The sequence below is a fragment of the Neophocaena asiaeorientalis genome, unplaced genomic scaffold (genome assembly GCF_003031525.2).
Source record: "Neophocaena asiaeorientalis asiaeorientalis breed wild unplaced genomic scaffold, Neophocaena_asiaeorientalis_V1.1 scaffold465, whole genome shotgun sequence".
NCBI lineage: Eukaryota > Metazoa > Chordata > Mammalia > Artiodactyla > Phocoenidae > Neophocaena > Neophocaena asiaeorientalis.
In genome coordinates, this window is record NW_020174936.1 from 12,968 (window position 1) to 35,136 (window position 22,169).

The following is a 22,169-nucleotide window of genomic DNA, read 5'->3' on the forward strand; positions in this document are numbered from 1 at the left end:
GTCAAACTCTCTACTACAAGTGGAGTGTCTACTGCAACTTTAAAATCAGGCTTGATTCTTCAGTCTCCAAAAGATAAACATGAAGCATTATATAATCTAACATAAAAATAATCGATAACGTAGAATTTTACATCTAGAACGGATGTTAGAGATGATCTGGAACAACCTTTTAATTTTAATGTTAATTCTACATAGCAGGAGTGACTAATATATACAGTGTTTCTACTTTGGGTTCCCTCAATTGAGAAAATAAAAATCCAGACACTGTTAAAGACCATCAGGCATGCACATGCCCTTTTCAAAATACAGGTCCTTTGGGCAAGGATTTTTTTTCACTTATAATTAAGACTTCAACCATTCTAAATGGAAATGCGAGCATATTTTAAAAGCTTCTTTTGAGTTAATCTTTTCTCTCAGTTCTTTCACCAATGCCACCACCTTAAATACTTCTGATTGCTAAGGAATTCCAACACATTTCAATGAGACAGCCCATGCACACAAATCCCAAATGAGAACATATGCTCCAGCACTTGGTACTTGAGCACTCTAGGCAACTCACCTAGTGCTTCCAAGCCCCCGTTTCTTCATTTATAAAATGGAGAAACTCTGACTCCATGAATTCACAAGGATACAAGAACCAAACTAAATTATGTGAAAACATGTTTGGGAAGAATATTGATATACATATAAATGCTTATTATAAGATCTCCAAATTCCCACATTTCGCTAGAAGAAAAAAATCTGCTCCAAATGTTCAGGTGTAGAACCTAAATGGCTTACAGTTGCTAAGTTAGCATTACATACATTGAAACCAAATGGGATTTTTCTATCTAAAGTTCCTTCTAGGAAAATAGAGTAAGATGCCAAAACTTAGGTATCAACATTTTAGTATTTCCACAGGTGAAGCACATACTTTCACCACATCCCTCCTGAAGGCAGGAATAGTCTCTTAGCAGTCCTTTCAGCTGCAGTAACTGGCACAGAGACTAGCTCTGTTCTTAATATCAGAATACACTTTTCCAGAATAAAAGTAAAATGTTCATATAAACATATGTGGGGTGGAAAGAGGTCTGGCCTGGGGGTACCAACACTTGCTCTCACACCACACACAGCCTTGCATAAGCATTCTGGGCCTTCATTTCCCTTTAAAAGTCTACACCGGTAATGCCCCTTTTATCTGAGGTCAGACATCCACCCAGAATACTGCACATAAAGCCTTTGAGCGACAAAAGGAAAAAAGCTTCTCACAAAGTCCACAGTTTATCCATAGTAGAGGCCTACTGATTTTTATTTCATGTATACTTATAATAATAAACTTGGTTACTTGGTTATGAAATATTTCCCATTGTTGTTAAAAGCAGTACTTTTCTTATTTTTTTGGCTGCACCACGCAGCATGTGGGATCTTAGTTCCCCGACCAGGGATCGAACCCGTGCCCCCTGCATTGGAAGCGTGGAGTCTTAACCACTAGACCACCAGGGAAGTCCCCAAAAGCAGTAAAATAGATCAGGTGTCGAAGGGAAGAAACTGGAGAAACCCTAAATGTTCTTCTTCCTGATGCATGGGAAGGAACCAAACCTTCCCAAAAAGGTAAATTAGATTCAATCCAAAATCATATACTGCTTAATGTCACTGAACACTTAAAAGTCATTCATTATGGTAGTCTCCATCTTTTATGCCAAAATTAGACTCAATTTGTGATTAATTTAATTCAATCTTTAATTATGATAAAACAGAATCAATGCTCAGCAAATACTGTACTACATGCTCATACTATCCGTGGTTACCCAAATCATTAACCTGGGAAGAAATGGTAAAAGCCCTCTTTTATAGTTCACTTTTCCTTAACTTGCTCTCACACCACACACAGCCTTGCATAAGCATTCTGGGCCTTCATTTCCCTTTAAAAGTCTACACCGGTAATGCCCCTTTTATCTGAGGTCAGACATCCACCCAGAATACTGCACATAAAGCCTTTGAGCGACAAAAGGAAAAAAGCTTCTCACAAAGTCCACAGTTTATCCATAGTAGAGGCCTACTGATTTTTATTTCATGTATACTTATAATAATAAACTTGGTTACTTGGTTATGAAATATTTCCCATTGTTGTTAAAAGCAGTACTTTTCTTATTTTTTTGGCTGCACCACGCAGCATGTGGGATCTTAGTTCCCCGACCAGGGATCGAACCCGTGCCCCCTGCATTGGAAGCGTGGAGTCTTAACCACTAGACCACCAGGGAAGTCCCCAAAAGCAGTAAAATAGATCAGGTGTCGAAGGGAAGAAACTGGAGAAACCCTAAATGTTCTTCTTCCTGATGCATGGGAAGGAACCAAACCTACCCAAAAAGGTAAATTAGATTCAATCCAAAATCATATACTGCTTAATGTCACTGAACACTTAAAAGTCATTCATTATGGTAGTCTCCATCTTTTATGCCAAAATTAGACTCAATTTGTGATTAATTTAATTCAATCTTTAATTATGATAAAACAGAATCAATGCTCAGCAAATACTGTACTACATGCTCATACTATCCGTGGTTACCCAAATCATTAACCTGGGAAGAAATGGTAAAAGCCCTCTTTTATAGTTCACTTTTCCTTACTCAATTAATCTCTTCACTAACTGCTTCTATTTTATTTTTCACTACGTAACATTAATGGAATCACAAAGGAAAGGTCATCTAATTTTAAGCAACACAAAAGTTATCCAAGAAGCATTTTACATATGGAAATAAAGTGGATTATTTTATTTTACAGAATTAATTTTATTCCCAATGATGCTAATATATTTTAAAGAAGTACAGTGTTACTATTCCCCAACTATAGGTAATCAGCTCCTTCAAGGAAGTGACCGTGTCTGCCAATTCTGATCCTTAAAGCACGTGATAACCAAAAGAAAACTTAACAAATATTTCTGAGATTGGCTTTGAAAGGACTTTCATATATCAGTAATGGAAATCCAAATGCATATAATTCCTTTGGAAAGTTAAATACATCAGGATCTTAAGAATTCTGAGCAAATTCTTATATGTTCTCTAGATGTAATATATGATGGAAACTAATTTACAGTGTAATGGTGGATGAAAAATATCAGATAAAAATAATGAAATATATGTAAAATATAAAAGTATATTTTATATAAATATATGTATTTACACAAATCATACACCTTAAATGTGTTATAAATATATAATTTTATACATTTATATATTTAATATTTCTGATACAATACTTTGAATTTTTATATATAAAATGTTAAAAATATTACATGTTATATATAAAATATAAAAATTATATATGAAATGTAATTATCAATTTTTTAAAACCTGTGCATTGGGAACAAAACTAAGGAAATGCACAGAAATGTTAAGACAGTATTTGTGTTTGGGTGATGAGACCTTGGCTGACATTTTCTTTTCTACATGTGCTAAATCTTACTTAATGGACTATGCACTACTTTTAGAACAAAACAATTTTCAAAAAGAAAAGAAAGGAAAAAATGGGAAGGAGCAGTGATGAGAGACAAGGAGATGGCATAGTTCGAGCAGTTACCACTTAGTGTTATAATTAAGGAACTTTTTATGTGATCACAAATGATAACTAAGTTACAGAACACTTGTGCTGCAGTGACGTCATTTGACAGGTACTACAGGAAGAAGTTACAGTTTATATGATGCTTTACACTTTACAAAATGCTTTCAAAATGTCACATCACCGGTCCTTCAAAGAATCCTGTGAGATAGATTCATATGCCCCATTTTCAGGATCAGGAAACTAAGGGCTAGAGAGAGAATGTGCTTTAATAATAATATCTACCATTTACCAAAAGATTACTCTGGGTTAAGCACAAAATCCTGTGAAAATTATCACCACTTTACAAAGAACACTGAAGGGCATAGGTTACAGCTGAGAGCCACTGTTCTTACTCGAAGCCACACATTTAAAACAGGACTCTTGAGTTATAATCAACTTTGCGGAGTTAGTTAGTGGAAGAGTTGAGCCTATTCCCCCAGCCCTATGGTTTCTCTACTAAACTGGTCTCCCCTCCTCGCCTACGGTTCTTTCAAGAGTGACTTAGTTTGACAACCACTATGAAGGTCCAGAGGCAAAAGGACTAGGTCCAGTAATAACCAAAAACTAATGTTGGTGGAGGGCCTAGCCTCAGAAGGAAGGCAAGGCAGTGAATAACTGCAGAGTGCAGGGAGCAAGTCGAACAAGTCTTAAAATACACATCAAGGGGTAGCCAGAGGAAACACTCTCTACTTCAGGAGCAGGAATGGCAACATAAATCACGATTCCTGCACCTGACACTCGCGTTCCTCGGTACCATTCCCAGAGCGCCTTTCCGGTTCACCTCAAAGGTTGCCCACAACAGCCCCTGGGCTGGGGTCCTACTTTACAGAAAAAGCTGGAAGGAACGACATGGTGGGCCGGGCAAGCAGAGAAACAACGAGTGCAGGAGCTAATGGTGGACACCTGGCGGACTGGGAACCTCGACCACGTCTGAAGGGCACCAGAGGAGTCTCGGGCCACCACCAAGGGGAGCAAGAGGCCAGGGCCCGCGGCGGCGACAGAGGCCCCGAGGGAGGCCGCGGTGCTGGGACTGTCGCCAGCCGGGGCTTGGAAATCGGCCCAGGTGCCTCACTACTCACGCTGGACTAGCCGGTCTGCGGAAAAGGTGGATGAGCAGCTGGTGACTAGCGCACAGGGGACGCCCGCAGCCATCTCTGCGCCAGCGAACAGGTTCTGTCCAAGAGCCCCTTCCGCCTTGGGCGATACCACGGCCGCCGGCGCGCGGGGGAGACGCGCAAATGAAGGCGCATTCTCAGAAGGCACAGCCGGCCCCGGCTCCTCCTCCAGCCCCTCTTCCGCTTCCGGCGTGGACCAGGCCGGGCTGCGCGTGGCGTTGCCATGGGGACGAGCTCCCTCCGCAGCAGGTTCCGGCGCCTGGAGACCTCGCCTCCTCCGGGAGGTAGCCCCGCCCGGCTGTAGGCATGGCGCAGGAGACGGAAAACTACGACCCCATCGGATCCATATTAATCCAGGTGGGAAATGGGCCTCACCGTCCCTTCCCAGCTAAGACCCTTCGAGCGAGGCCCAGCAGCGCCCATCCACTCACGCCCACCCTCTTGGAGCGCCGCTCCCACACTGCCTCCAACACACGAGGGGCAGCACCGCTTAGAGAACTCCCAGATATGCCAACCCAGACCTCTCCCGCCAAGCTCACACACCTCCGGAGCCTGAGCCTGGAGGTTGAGCTCTCGAAGCACAACCATCTTGCCTCTGGTAAAACTCCAGGGCCATACACACCACCGGGATCTTTACTTTGGAAAAATGCATCTTACAGTGAGGCACCATTTTTAAGTGTTATGTTCTGAAATTTTTGATCCCATGAGGTAGGGAAGTGGAGGAGATACGAATCAGACACATTGGAGAGGTGATAAATCTGGGGAGAAGTTGAAATATGTGAACTGCTTTTCTTAATCACCCCAGTTTTTTTGGATCTAGAAGTCCCTTGCAAATAAATGAGTTCTGGGGATGAAATGTACACCATGGGAATTATAGTTAATAATGCTCTACTGTGTATTTGAAAGTTGCTAAGAGTAAATCTTAAAAGTTCTCATCACAAGAAAAAAAATTGTAACTATTGACATGTGTGATGATGGATGTTAACTAGACTTACTGTGGTGATCATTTAGCAATATGTACAAATATCAAATCATTATGTTGTATATGTGAAACTAATGTTATATGTCAATTATATCTCAATAAAAAATAATAAATAAAATAGAAATACCTTGCTTGGGAACATACAGATAGGGAAACGTATTAAAGATAAAAGATTGCTAATCAAGCTAAAGTTTTTGAATGTGGAAATGTGACAAACTAAAACACAGGGAAGTAGCTTTTTCTAATCTGAGGGGGGAAATATCAAGAAAGTATTAACTTCTCCCATATAACTCAGTTTATGACAGTTACACTCAGATTTTTCCAGAATGTTAAAAGTACTTTGTTTTTTCACATTTACATATGATAGTTTTAAAACATTTCCACATATATCATCACTTTTAACTCTTATATTTACCTCTACTTGACTAAGGCTTGAAGTAATTTGCCTAAGGTCACTCTATCAGAACTCTACTCAGATCTAAGGGTCTAATTTTTCTTCCTGCCATGATTTGGTCTCTTACCTCCCATCTGGGAAACTTCTTTAAGTTCACCTTTTCCAAAATACAAACCCCTAAACTCACCAATTTCATAGACTTCCCCAATATAAATCACCCAAATCTTCCAACCTCACCTTTTATTATCCTTGCTTTCACCACCACCCTAGAATGAGTTTAGCCAAACTGCCAAGTCTCAGGGAACAGTCTCCACAAGACTGTCCTCACTCAGACACAAGGCACAAGTTCATGGGTCCCTAAAACCATCCTCACTCCAGACCAGCTATTCCTAGACCAGCTAGGAAGCCCTAGCCACCGCACAGTGTCTAATTTGCTAGAGCAACTCACAAAACTCAGGAAAGCACTATGCTTACAATTACAGTGTTTTTATAGCAAAAGGATACAAATTAAAATAAGCCGTGGGAAGAGATGCTTAGGGCACAGTCCAAGAGGCGTCCAAATGGAAAATGGTCCAGCCATTTTCTCTCCATGGAGTCATGGAGGGCATTACCTCCTTCCAGCCATGATATGTGACAATATATACAGATTATTGCCAACTAGAGAAGCTTTCCCAAGACTTTAGTGTCCAGAGTTTTTATTGGAGCTCAATCAAACTGCCCATTTGGCTGACTTTTAGTCTTCAGCCCTTCCCAGAGAGTAGACTAATGATTTCAGTCTAATTCCTCTAAAGATTGGAACTGATACAGCATAGCTCAAAGGCCCTGTCATAAAGACATTCCTGTCAAGCAGGACACTTCAGGGGCCTAGAGATCATCACCTCCAGTATCCAAGGGCAAAAGCCAGACCTCTCTTTGGGAAGAGCTAAGAGAGTCATATCCATGTTGATCAACCCCCCCGCTTGCTTAAAAGGGTTACTTCATATACACTAAGTGGAGGGCTATGCAGAGAAAGAGAGGCTACAGTTAAACTGATTACTGAGGCTGCTCTCTAGATACAATGTAAAATTCTCCCTGGTGCAATGTAGAACATGTATAATAAGGAAATGTGGAAGACCTTCCTTACTTTTTCACTGCATTCTGAGTATTTGTCAGCATATGGCAGCACTCTCAGACATGCCAGCATGGGTTCCATTTCTACCTGAGGCTGTGATTTATTTCCTCCCAAAAGGCTACCAAAGAGCAGTACATCCAGGGAAAAGGATACTTGGTTGGGAGTCAGAATACTGAGGTCTGACCCTGGCAATGACATTGCCAGGTGGGTAACTTTGGGCTAGTCCCTTCATCTCTCTGGGCCTCAGTTTTCTCTTCTGTAGGACACATGGCTTAGATTAGAACTACCGCTGATTCTAAATTGACCCAATTTCCCCAAAACTACATAATTGGTCTTTACCGTAAAGTGGACTTCCTTACTGTTAGCAGAGGTACTTCATTCAAATCTCCACTTGCTTCACCCTAATATAGTATATTAGGTCTATGTCTCAGTGAGATACATTAAGCAACTCTTTAAACCAATGATTCTCAAAGTGTAGTCCTAGGACCAGCATCATTAGAAACAGCTGGGAACTTGTGAGAAATGCAAATTCTCGGACCCCACTCCAGACCTAATAAATCAGAATTTCTGAGGGTGGGGCCCAGCAATCTGTTTTTACAAGCCTTTCGGATAACTGATGCACCCTCAAGTATGAGAGCTGCTACTTTAGATCGTACTGTAAAATATAAACTGTTGCATGATTTTGAAGAAAAATCACAAGAGCATAGTAGTTATTGGGTATCATGCATGGTTCTAAGTGCTGTATATATTTAACTCATCTAACCCTTAACAACAAGTCTATCCGATGAGTACTATTATTCTTTCATGTTATGGAAAGGACACTGATCAAAGATGAGCATTGTGGGTACTCATATACATAGAAAATTCAAGCAATCTTCTTTCATTTTCTATGTAAGAAGTTCTGATTGTGAATATTCTGTCCCAATCAGATCATATATCAAAGTCCATGTTTTCATTTTTGGTTCAGGAACTATGAGTACCATGCCCACATAGAGCTCTACTGGGCAGCATTTTGTTAGCTACTTAATTTCTTTCACCTTCAAGTGTATAATTCAGACCTTTTACAATTGTTTCGGGCTCTTTCCTCAACTGATCAGAATACTGAGGTTTTACTATAGTAATAATAAGCATTATAATTAAAATAGTAGCCAGTATTTATTGAGAGCCAGACCCTGTGCTGAGGGCTTAGATAATCTCCTAACAACTACTGTAGTAGGCAGGTTTTATTTTTAGCTGCAGTTTACAGAAGAAGAAACTAAGATACAAAAAGTAAAGTAATTCACCCAAAGTAAGAAATCTGGTGTGTGCTGGTCCTTAAACACGTTATGGCACATTTGTGAAACAATCTTTAAGAAGTGTGGTGGTGATTCTGGGAGGTTTCCTAGATGGTTTCTTTTATTATTAAGTATTAGAAGCTTTGTGTTTATACTTTATTAATAATACTGTGGTGTCTTTATAGGTTTATAAACACTTGTTTGACCCAACTATTAAACATATGTTTGTGCAACCAGGATTACCAAGTCTTGCAATCAAATTAGCTTTTTAATTAGTTTTGGAAATCATATTTCAAAAACCCAACAGTTGTATGTTAACACCAACCTTGGAAATATTTGAGCTGATTGACAGGCTGATATTATCACTGTCTCTCTTATCAAACCCTCTGTCTGGTTTGCCAGGAGTGTACAACATAAAAATGAATGGGGAAGCAATGAGAATGACTCAGCCAAACTCTTATCTTTAGCAGAGATGAATAACATGGAGTCATGAGGCTGCTTTTGACAAAACGGAGTCTGGTTGCCTGGCTCTTTTAAATTCTAGAGCAACTTTTGTCTGCATTGAATCTTTCAAGTGCTTCTTATTAAGTAGCCCTGTCCCCAGACTGTCAAAATAATAATCTTCCTCCAAGTGGGAAAAGTATGGAAAGCAATGCATTTGATGATCACAGAGATGATGGGTGACACGTAAAATTTCAGTATGGTAGATTGGATCTATTTGAAGAATGGAGATTTAGAACTTAATCTCTTTTTCTACCCAGGTCTGGTGAAACATTTCCTACAGTACTTGTCTCTATTGCAATTATACAAACAGATGTGCGGTTACTAAGAGGGGAGAAGAAATATCTGGCAAGGAAAGTAAAAAGCTCTTGAGAAAGAAAGAACAATTCAAATCAATGAACATTTACTAAGTGCCAGTTATATGCAAGGCGTTTCACTAGGTTTTACCATTCAAGAGAAGAGAATTAACATTGGTTCAGTGCCCTCCTATGTGGCTGGCCTTATACAAAGCACTTTATGTACTTTAACTCATTTCATTCTTGCCACTATTCTGAAAAGTAGCTATCTATCCCCATTTTACAGGTAAGAACACTAAGGCTCTAAAAAGCTAAGTAAATTTGCCCATCTCAGTTTAGTAAAGGAGGAAATAGAATTCTAGTTCATATCTGTCTGGTTCCAAAGCCTATATTCATTCATTTTCACACCCATTGTCTCATTTTCATTCTACAAGTAGAGTAATTTTTTTTTTTTTCTTGGTAAGAACACTAGAGAAAATGTGGATGGTGTGCATGGACATTGTGTGAACAGTAATAGAACAAGGAATTATGTTCATTTGCCTTTTACCAAGTTATTACTATGTACCAGACCTATTACATATTATCTCACAACTCTATGAAGACATATAATTGTCCATACAAAGCAATGAAGAAATCAGACCTTCGGTTCCCTGATAAATAATCCAGTGTGGTTTTCACTCCCTCCAGCAGTTGACGGGCATAATTACAGAATGATACATGAAGCTACAAGTATTACAAATACTAGAGCTACAAGAAGGAAATTCAGTGCATTCAAAAGTCGAACAACAAAAAATGTGGGCCTGGAAGTGGCCTTGCCCTTGAACTGCTTTTTTGTACTTCCAAATGTCTTTAGACAATAGATAATAAATCAGCTTACAGCACTAATTTGGACAAAACAGTCGAAAGAAGTACATCTTCATCCTTAGTGTGTACCAGCAAACAGTAGGTGTGTTCAAATTTCAATCTGTGAGCCCTGAAGGCTCTACATGATAATTTGTGCAGAGTACAAATGACCAGATGTGTCTGCCAGACTTTGATGCCCATCAGTGAAAAGATGCAAATCTTTTGATCTCTTGAATACTTGACTCCTTGGGAATACTTGAGATTAATCGGTAACACAGGCTGGATCAACGTGTAGGTCCAGTAATACTAACAGAGAAAAGGTAACTGTTTCAAAATGCCTTTAGCAACCCGATCTGCAGATTATATTGGTGTGACTATCGCTGAAACAGGTGTTGGGTTCATAAATTTGCATAACAAAATGTTTCTCTTGTGGCAGCAGCCCATACAATAATTGGTGCCATCTGTATTTATCTGTGGAAGTTTGGTTTCTAATATGAATTCAGAGAATCTTGTGCTAATTTCATAATGCCTATTTTATTCTGAGGGTGCTTGACTTTGGAGAGATGTTCATCATTTCTAAGGAAAATACAAATTGAAGGAAAATGTTAAAGTAATGACATTATGTTGCTTTTTCTTCAAGGATTGTTTTCATTTCTGACTACATAAAACAAAATTAAGGCCACATCTACAGAACTGCTTCTTCAGAGCAGTAAGTGGGGAAGATCCAGCTAGAATGGAAAACCAGCAGGCCCTGTCCACATATTTATAATTCTCTTTTGAAAGGCACTGCTTTCACTAGAACCTCTCTTTGCCGGAAGTGTTCTGTCTTCTTACCTCTCAACCAATTAGTAGAAATCAGAGTTTGGCACAAACTTCTTATTGTATCTGACACAACTGCTTTACCAACTGAGAAAGCAGAAGCCATTTGAGTTGGAGTTTTATCTTGGATCTGTTTCTAATGGGGGAAGGACAAATAGAAAATTGTATGAAAGCTTAGTTTTCCAAAATCTGAAAGACAGTGACTGGAGCCGTCTAACGAAGCACGTCTCAGGACCATAAGGACAGTCCTTTTCAATGATCACCTTTAAAATCAACTTTATTGTCTCTAGCAATTCAAGCAAATTGCAAACCTTTAAGATAAATAACTGTTTTAGGTGGACTATGTATGTATTCTTTTCTTTTTAAATTTATTTATTTTATTTACTTTATTTTTGGCTGTGTTGGGTCTTCATTGCTGTGCATGGGCTTTCTCTAGTTGTGGCGAGTAAGGGCCACTCCTAGTTGCAGTGCACGGGCTACTCATTGCTGTGCCTTCTCTTGTTGCGGAGCACGGGCTCTAGGCGCGCGGGGGTTAGTAGTTGTGACACGTGGGCTCAGTAGTTGTGGCTCGTGGGCTCTAGAGCGCAGGCTTAGTAGTTGTGGTGCACGGGCTTAGTTGCTCCGCGGCATGTGGGATCTTCCCGGACCAGGGCTCGAACCCGTGTCCCCTGCATTGGCAGGTGGGTTCTTAACCACTGCGCCACCAGGGAAGCCCTGTATTCTTTTATATTTTATATTCTTCTACCTCCAGGTCCATGAAGAACTTTATCAATTAAAGGAGAAATTAACAAAATTCCCACTTGAGGAAAAAGGCAAAACTCTTGACATTCAGAATCTTGAAACAGCAATCAAAAGGACTGAAATGGGGTTAAAAGTAAGTAGTGTTTTAGATATTAAATAAAATTCCAGAAGGAGACAAGGATTCCTCAAGAAGAAAAGAACTGTGCTTCTCACAGGTCCCATGTAATTCTGTAACAGAGGTGGGCCTCAGTTGGTCATCACCTTTCCCATGCTGTTCCTTTTTTATTTTTTTTTATTTATTTTTTATTAATTAATTTATTTTTTGTGGTACGCGGGCCTCTCACTGCTGTGGCCTCTCCGGTTGCGGAGCACAGGCTCCGGATGCACAGGCTCAGCCGCCATGGCTCACGGGCCCAGCTGCTCCGCGGCATGTGGGATCTTCCCGGACCGGGGCACAAACCCGTGCCCCTGCATCGGCAGGCAGACTCTCAACCACTGCGCTACCAGGGAAGCCCCTGCTGTTCCTTTTTTAAAAGGATGATTATTAACTGATTGATTGATTTACATGCCACAAGAATGTCAGGCATTGATAATATATGATTATGCAGTGATAACTCCTAAAATGTGGTTTGATAAAAATCATTTAGAGTTTTAAAAATAACTACTCAATCCAACAATATGCCTGACCAAAAAAAGGATTCATACCAATACCTTGCAGAGAGTTTCTATCAAATTCACCAGGATTCTAAAAAATAGTTTACTTTTCCCTAATAGCTTAAGTATTTTGAGATTAGCTATTTTTGTAATATTGTAACCTAGTATGTAACAATGGAAATAGAAAAGAAATACACCAATTTTGGAACAGAGAAATAAAGTAGATAGGGACTTCATCATTATTAGATGAATATAAGAGCATGGGAGAATCCAATCTTCAGACCAGGATAACATTCATATATAAAACAAGGATCTATTAGCACATGGGTCCAAATAAAGGCCATCTCCATCTTCCAGACCTCTGATGATCAGTGTCTCTGCTCTTGCTTCTGACTTTCACTCTACCATGTTATTAGCATCCCAGCTCAGCTCCTGAGGCTGAGAGATGTGGTATATTTTGTTGCCTCATCAGACTAGCATGCCATTGTCCTATATTACGTGATGGTGAGAGGGCTGGACCCAGCTGGAGTCTTTGGGCTGGCCATTTAAAATAATCTGTTACCTAGAGGCCAAACTCTTTCCTCTGATGCTTGCCTGAAGTCCCCATAAGGGAAAGACATTACTCAATGTCAGGGTTGCCTCGCAAGTTTCCCCAGCTAGGTAGCAAACTGACTATCGTGTAGGTTCATTTGCGAAGAATGCTACAGGTCACTTAAGCTTTGAGTCTCAATTGTTTATGCTACTTTTTGGGATAAAGTAATTTGGCCTTGAGTTGCCTAATGATACCTTAGCCTTGAAATAAACACATAGCATGTTGTGCCTTTTGGCTTAATTACACCATTCCAAGAGTTAACCTAATGAAATGGAGTACATTAGCTGAGGATCTCAAGTCCACTCTAATGGCCTAAACTTTAACTTTTCCGTAACAGATTCACATCGAGGAGTATTTAAATGTTGTACACCAACGTGTTTTAACAACTCCTATTGATGATATCTTATATTCTTCTCGCGCTTCCAAATGGTAAGTAAAATAGCCATTTTAGGGTCCAAAATAAGTACGATTAAAAAAAAAAAAAACTTTTCTCACACAGGTGAGATGACTGGAAAGACAAAACTCCTTGGCTTTGTTCATATCCATTCTACTAATTTCAGTAGAAGTTTTGCATAAGAAGTTAATGACAAAATAGAACTACCATATGACCCAGCAATCCCACTACTGGGCATATACCCAGAGAAAACCATAATTCAAAAAACCACATGCACCCCAATGTTCATAGCAGCACTATTTACAATAGCCAGGACATGGAAGCAACCTAAACGTCCATCGACAGACGAATGGATAAAGAAGATGTGGTACACATATACAATGGAATATTACTCAGTCATAAAAAGGAATGAAATTGGGTCATTTGTAGAGACGTGGATGGACCTAGAGAGTGTCATACAGAGTGAAGTAAGTCAGAAACAGAAAAACAAATATCATATAATAATGCATATATGTGGAATCTAGAAAGACGGTATAGAAGATCTCAGTTGCAAAGCAGAAATAGAGACACAGACGTAGAGAACAAATATATGGATACCAAGGGGGAAAGGGGTGGGGTGGGAGGAATTGGGAGACTGGGATTGACACATATACATTACTGATACTATGTATAAAATGGACAACGGATGGGAACATGTTGTATACCACAGGGAACTCACCTAGTGCACTGTGGTAACCTAAATGGGAAGGAAGTCCAAGAGGGAGGGGATATCTGTATGTGTATGGCTGATTCATTTTGTTGTGCAGTGGAGGCTGAGGCTAACACAACACTGTAAAGCAACCATACTCCAATAAAAATTAATTTAAAAAAAAAGTTAATGGCAGAATTTGGACTTCAATAAAATTTATTCTCCATTACTTGTACTGCATTCTAGTGCCTGACACCATGACAATTGTTTCAGGGTCCTAGTTTTGGTTTTATATATATATATATTTATTTTTAGTAAAGCATATCCAAAATTCAACTCCCAAAGGAAATACTTTAAAAGAAATCAATTTTTATGCTATTCAGGTTATGTGGGACTTTCTTTACAGTTTTTAGCCTGTCATACGTGCTTTACTGTAAAGATGATTTTGGTATCCAGGGTAAACAAAACAAAAATAATAAAACTTGCTTGAAATATTCATTATATAATACACCCTAAGAGATGATTTATTAAAATTAGAATTGAGTTAAAGAGAAATGACCTTTCCACACACTACTATATATAAAATAGATAACTAATAAGGACCTACTGTATAGCACAGGGAGATCTACTCAATACTCTGTAATGACCTTTATGGGAAAAGAATCTAAAAAAGAGTGGATGTATGTATAACTGATTCACTGTGCTGTAGAGCAGAAACTAACACAACATTGTAAATCAACTATACTCCAATTAAAAAAAAATAAAAATAAAAAAGAGAAATGACCTTTCCTTACTTTGGACCTTCTTACATCCAGGCTTCCTGAATTTGAGTGTATATAGATTAAGGTTTTGTACTCAGCTTAAAACCCCTGTGGCCCTATTTGCATCATACATGTATACCAAGCATAAGTGAATCATATCAGAGAGTGAGGTCAAGTTTCAGAGAGCACACATGGAAACATGGAAATCTAGAGACACAGCCACAACCCAAGCCTCAGGAGTGGGGTGCACAGGCTTGGGTGTACACTCTGCCTGTCTCCCTTTCTCCCACATGAAGGTAGTACCACAGGCATCCATCATCCCTTGGCAGAGGCAAACCTTCCCTAGTCTGTCTAGTTTTTAGTCATTTACATCTTACATTTTTAAATTTGGGAATAACAATATGACCTGCAAATAGGTTAATATACATCATCTTTTGACATAAACAATCTGTAGGGAAAATCATAAAAGGGATTCTTGGAGAAGAAAATATTGGAGGTTACTCTACCAACTTATATTGACCCAGCTCTAAATCAAGAGAGCCACACAGGGCAAAGTGGGAGGCCTATTCAGATGGCAGCCAGGAGATCTGTAGTAGGTGGGGAGTGCGTAGCCAAAGGATGGAAGGTACAAACAGCAGTAAGAAAGCTCCAGAATGGAGGGGGTGGGGAAAGTACACAGGAGAAGAGATGTCTGTCACCAACTCTAATGAAAGTTCTCCTGTCCTGTCTCCAGCTTTCTCTTCGTCCTCTCATCTTGACAAAGAACAGAGAGTCTGGGCTGTAGATCTGCAAGCTATGATAACTGAAAAGAGCAAACTAGGTAGCAGAGAACCAAACAGAAAGATTCTGGCCAGAGACCTTTGCTTGTACAGTTCTTCTCCCTGGCCAAGATGTACCCTTGCCCCTTTTAGGGTCTGGAAGAGTAAAGGAAGGTGTTAGTGGGGGCATTCAGCTGGCTCCCAGGAGTGGTCCTTGGATCCTTTCTTTCCTGTTCAATACAATAATACAATCACCGGCCCTCTTACCAGGGAGATGGGAGCCTGGCAAGTTTGTAGGAGCCCTACGAGCCTGGGGGAGCAACTCAGTCATAGCTGTGGATTTGGGATGCTAAAGTGGCACAAAATTTGAAGATGAAATGAGGGGAGCCAAGGTCAAAACTGGAGAAGAGTCCAAACTGGGTTTTCAAAGTAAGCAGACCCAAGGCAGGCCCTAGGAGTGGAAGTGTGAGTCATAGGGCATGGCTCAGGGCAGAAGAGGAGAAGCAGCAGATGGAAATGGAAAACATGAGACCCAGGAGCTCAGGGCCGGTTGTCTGTGACTGTCATATTCCCAGGTAGATAGTCACACCTGGCTCTGCACTTGGGGCGGGGCACTGTCCAGAGACTGTCATGAATAGACTTTGCTTCAGAGTCTGCTGTGGCCTCCCAGGAGATTATATGCAAAGCAGGTTGCAGAACCCCGAATTTCTTCAGGTTCACATGACTGGGAGGAACAGGACTGACCAATTCATTGCATTTTTCTTCTGAGGTTCCATGACAAAGTCCTTAGGATACCCAAGTAAACAAGGAGTTTTTTCATGACTGATGGAATGACTCACTGAGAAACCGGCTGTCACAACTGATCAGGAGGCCAAAGGGGGAGACTTAGTTTCATAAAAGTTTCAAGTTGGGACAGAAACTGGACCTGGCCTTGGATCCCACAAAGCTATCAGTCAAAGAATTTGGGTGTGAACCCATAAAATGTGCTTGCTTATTTGTAAATTATATACTTATTATCATAGAGAGTGAATTATCAACTAACAGCAGCATAGAAATGTTTCAATAATGAGATAAAGATGAACTAAACAGTTAAAAAATGTCTCTTACTTTATTAACAGCACAAAACTTCTTTCTCTTGTAAACAGGTTATTAATTATAATGTTTTGGTTTCTTAATCTTGTTAATCATGACAGCTTTATACTGGTTGTGGCTAATATCCCAAAAATACTCTACACTTAACTGAGATTCAACATTGATGCTGGTTGGATGTAAGCCCATATCTTAGTTAGTCTTCTGGATAATTTTTAAGTTTGGGGGGCTTGGGGAGGCTGACTCTTCATAAGTTTGATTGGTTGATCATCATTTTTACATTTTAATATGGCTGAAGAAAAGCTAGAAGTAAAAGTGTAAGTTCTGCCATTTTCTTGTTTTTCACCAATGCTTGTTATCATTTTGTTTTGTTTTGTTTTTGTTTTTTTGCTGCATGGCTTGTGGGGTCTTAGTTCCCCGACCAGGGATTGAACCCACGCCCTCTGGCAGTGAAAGCTCGGAGTCCTGACCACTGGATCGCCAGGGAATTCCCAATGCATGTCATCATTATCTTAAATACAGTGTGGCTTTTCGCAGGATTTTTTTTTAGGACACCTGTCCATTTTTCCAGGCTTAGTTTAATTAAAACTAAATAATATAATCTACAAACCCACTTCATGAATAAACTGCAGTTCACTCTAATGCTCTGGAGAAACACATACAATGCTGACCCGCCTGTTCGTTCTTTTGTGGTTTGGAGCTTCCACTCTCAGGAGGTATCCAGAAGCGCAGGTGACATGACCACGTGAGGGATCCAGTGACGAACTGAGTATTAAATAGTAGTACAAAGTAATTTCTTATTTTTATTTTTTATTTTATGCATCTTATTATAGATAAATAGAAGTTCTTACACTCTCTTCACACGACGAATGGCCTTGTCTTATGTATCACCTGAGACGTGGGTACCCTATTTGAGAGACCACAGGTCTAGAGTGACGGTTCTTAAACTTGGGTTTGCAGTACTCTTTCACTGGCTCCCAGATGGGGTCCTGGAATCTGCATTGTAACAAACACTCTGGGCAATCCTCATGTAGATCATTTGTGCTTGGGATCCTTGGGACAAGCATGACTCCCTGGATTCAGTATTCTTTTGGCCAAATAGAGGGCCTGCTTCTGTGTGATCAATAGCTTAGTCCTGGAAATTCCGCTACCCCATTGCTATGAAGGGCTAGAGTAAGCCTCTTGCACTAGGATTGAGCCAAGAGTGGGACCTGGCAATAAGGCTGGTAGGCTTGTCAATGTCTGCTTACACAGTGAGTCTGGTGGAGTGTCAGGGGCCAAACAACCATGGTAGCAACTCCTTCTGAGAGGACTGGCATATAATAAGGACTACAAATTCCTGTTGCTCCTTTGACAGTAGAGCACAGTTCCTATGAATAACTGAGATTCAATGTTTTTCAGATACATGGGGCTTCATTCTATTACGGAAGCCCAGGAAATTGGGAGAGTCCACTCAAAATGGGTACTATTCCTGAATCCACCTTTAAAAATTATTTAGAAAAGATAAACAATAATGATCATCATCCTCATTATCATGAATTTCATCATCATAACACTTGACAGTTTACAAAGGACTTTTTTTAAACCTATGAGGTAGATTTTTTTTTTTTTTTTTTTTTTTTTTTTTTTTGCGGTACACAGGCCTCTCACTGTTGTGGCCTCTCCCGTTGCGGAGCACAGGCTCCGGACGCACAGGCTCAGTGGCCATGACTCACGGGCCCAGCCGCTCCGCGGCATGTGGGATCTTCCCGGACCGGGGCACGAACCGGCGTCCCCTGCATCGGCAGGCGGACTCTCAACCACTGCACCACCAGGGAAGCCCTACCCTTTCCTTTTAAAGCTATGCAAACTGAGGCTCACACCAGTGTTCCAGGTCACACAGGTCATCAACAGTGAGGTCCACATACTACCCAAAGCAATCTACAGATTTAATGTGATTGCTACCAAATTACCCACGATATTTTTCACAGAAATAGAACAAATAATCCTAAGATTCATATGGAACCATAAAAGGCCCAGAGTCGCCAAAGCAATCCTGAAGAAAAAGAACAAAGCAGGAGGCATAACCCTCCCAAACTTCAGACAATACTGCAAAGCTACAGTAATCAATATCAGTGTGGCATTGGCACAAAAACAGACATATGGATCAATGGAACAGAATAGAGGGTCCAGAAATAAACCCACATACCTACAGTCAATTAATCTTCAACAAAGGAGGCAAGACAGTCTCTTGGGAAAAAGACAGTCTTCAGCAAGTGGTGCTGGGAAAGCTGGACAGCTGCATGTAAATCAATGAAGTTAGAGCTCACCCTCACACCATATACAAAATTCATCTTAAAATGGCTTAAAGAATTAAACATAAGACATGACACCATAAAACTCCTAGAAGAGAACATGGGCAAAACATTCTCTGACATAAATCATACCAATGTTCTCTTAGGTCAGTCTCCCAAGGCAATAGAAATAAAAACAAAAATAAATAAATGGGACCTAATCAAACTTACAAGCTTTCGCACAGCAAAGAAAACCATACACAAAATGAAAAGACAACCTACAGGATGGCAGAAAATATTTGCAAATGATGTGACCAACAGGGGCTTAAAACCCTCCCAAACTTCAGACAATACTGCAAAGCTACAGTAATCAATATCAGTGTGGCATTGGCACAAAAACAGACATATGGATCAATGGAACAGAATAGAGGGTCCAGAAATAAACCCACATACCTACAGTCAATTAATCTTCAACAAAGGAGGCAAGACAGTCTCTTGGGAAAAAGACAGTCTTCAGCAAGTGGTGCTGGGAAAGCTGGACAGCTGCATGTAAATCAATGAAGTTAGAGCTCACCCTCACACCATACACAAAATTCATCTTAAAATGGCTTAAAGAATTAAACATAAGACATGACACCATAAAACTCCTAGAAGAGAACATGGGCAAAACATTCTCTGACATAAATCATACCAATGTTCTCTTAGGTCAGTCTCCCAAGGCAATAGAAATAAAAACAAAAATAAATAAATGGGACCTAATCAAACTTACAAGCTTTCGCACAGCAAAGAAAACCATACACAAAATGAAAAGACAACCTACAGGATGGCAGAAAATATTTGCAAATGATGTGACCAACAGGGGCTTAATTTCCAAAATATACAAATAGCTCATACAACTAAACAACAAAAAAACAAACAACCCTATCCAAAAATGGGCAGAAGACCTAAACAGACATTTCTCCAAAGAAGACATAAAGATGGCCAATAGGCACATGAAAAGATGCTCGACATCGCTAATTATCAGAGAAATGCAAATCAAAACTACAATGAGGTACCACATCACACCAGTCAGAATGGCCATCATTAAAAACTCTACAAATAACAAATGCTGGAGAGGATGTGGAGAAAAGGGTACACTCCTACACTGTTGGTGCAGCCACTGTGTAAAACAGTATGGAGGTTCCTCAGAAAACTAAAAATAGAATTACCACATGATGCAGCAATCTCACTTCTGGGCGTATATCTGGACAAAACTATAATTCAAAAAGATACATGCACCCCTATTTTCATAGCAGCACTATTCACAATAGCCAAGACACAGAAACAACCTAAATGTCCACTGACAGATGAATGGATAAAGAAGATGTGGTACACATATACAATGGAATACTACTGAGCCATAAAAAGAACAAAATAATGCCATTTGCAGCAAGATGGATGGACCTAGAGATTATCTTACTAAGTAAGCCAGAAAGAGAAAGACAAACACCATGTATCATCACTCATATGTGGAATCTAAAATATGACACAAATGAACACATCTATGAAACAGAAACAGAATCACGGACATAGAGAACAGACTGGTGTTTGCCAAGGGGAAGGGGGTTGGGGGAGGGATGGAGTGGGAGGTTGGGATTAGCAGATGTAACCTTTTATATATGGAATGGATAAACAACAAGGTTCTACTGTATAGCACAGAGAACTATATTCAATACCCTATGATAAACCATAACGGAAAAGGATATTTTAAAAAAAGACTGTATATATATATGTATAACTGAATCACTTTGCTATATAGCAGTAATTAACACTGTAAATCAACTATACTTCAATAAAAAAATTAAAAAACAAACAGAATAGCGAGGCCCAGATTGAAGTCCAGTCAAGTGTCTGCAAGTATCCTCTCCTACACCATAGCTACCTGAAAACCAGGAAGGCTAATTTTCACAGGGGATGGTTTTCCCTTTTCCCAAGTATTGCTCAAGAAAATATCTGGTAGTTTTGTCTAACAGAGACAAAACCCAATAGATACACAAAGTGATGATAATGGATGCAGCACATGAAAGATTTCCCTAGCAGTCATTGAGAAAACAATGATAAGGACATTATCAAAAGTGGTATATTTTCTCCAAAGAGCTCAAAGTGCTTTTGTATTGTTTTCAAAATAGGTTTCATTATTATCCCTACTTTGGCAATGAGTCTTCTTCTATGTCAAAGTGTGATTCTTCCTCTTATCGTTGCTGGCTTGCACAGATTTTATTGCTTGAGATATCTGCTCACACTGTTCTTAATGACCACGCTTTGCTTATTAACACTAGGAGGGTGACTACCATCTGTCCCAACACCATCAGAACTGCACAGAAATCTTCATTTTATATTCTGTGATGCTAGTGTTTTGAGGGGGAAAAAATACCAAGAACAAAGCAGATAATCATGAGAAACAGTGAGAAGGAAAGAAGAAGTTTCTGTTAAATGATGAGTATAGATTAGAAGGTACATTTCCACTCAGTTATTGAAGCCCCCTTGGAGCCAATCTCTTCTGGGTTGTTACAAAGCAGTACACAAATCCTACTTATACAGAATATGACTACCTCCTAGTTACAGAGAGAGACAAAGCACAAGTTGTTAACACTTGGTCATCTAGGTGAAGGGTATTTGGATGCTCACTATTCTTTCAATTTTTCTATGGGTTTGAAATTTTTTGAAACAAAAAATAAAATTTTTAAAAGCATCATAAAGTTTAGAAATAACAATAAATTGGAAAACATTTCCAACACCCATGATATAAAAATTGCTAATATTCTTAAATACAAAGTGCTCTCGCTGATAATAATAATAATAATAAAAACCCTTGACACAGACAAAAGGACATCAATAGAATACAGAGCTAGAAATGCAAATAACCAGTAAATAGGTGAAAAATATTTAATCTCACTGGTAAACAAGAATTAAATTACATATTACTGTTTTTCTTAACAAGTTAGCGAAACATGTCATTTAAAACACCCTAATACTCAGTGCTGATGAGGGGGCCGAAAGATGGGTGTACTTTTATACTACTGGTGGGAGGTATAAGTTGTCACAAAGTTCTTAAAGGAGGTTTTTCAAAGTATGTGAGAAGATTTTTTAAATTGTTATTTTTTAATTTGGTAGTTTGTATCTTAGGAATTTCTCCTAGGATATAAGGAGAGATACGCATGGATCTCTGTATAAGTTTGTTCAGTTCAGTGTTATATTTAGTAGCAATAAACTTGGAACCTTAAATGTTAACAGTAACAATGATTAAATCTGCAACACATCTGTGTATT

At 39.5% G+C, this 22,169-nt stretch overlaps 1 protein-coding gene across 1 annotated transcript in view; it reads left to right on the forward strand.

Annotated features, from left to right (window-relative positions):
- The first annotated feature begins 4,997 nt into the window (after positions 1-4,997).
- IQCH (IQ motif containing H) overlaps positions 4,998-22,169 on the forward strand; it is a 202,207-nt gene continuing 185,035 nt past the window's right edge. Inside the window, exons 1-3 of the mRNA XM_024761668.1 lie at positions 4,998-5,048; positions 11,663-11,785; positions 13,236-13,327. Coding sequence (XP_024617436.1) covers positions 4,998-5,048; positions 11,663-11,785; positions 13,236-13,327 — 266 coding nt within the window. The remainder of the gene's footprint in view (positions 5,049-11,662; positions 11,786-13,235; positions 13,328-22,169) is intronic.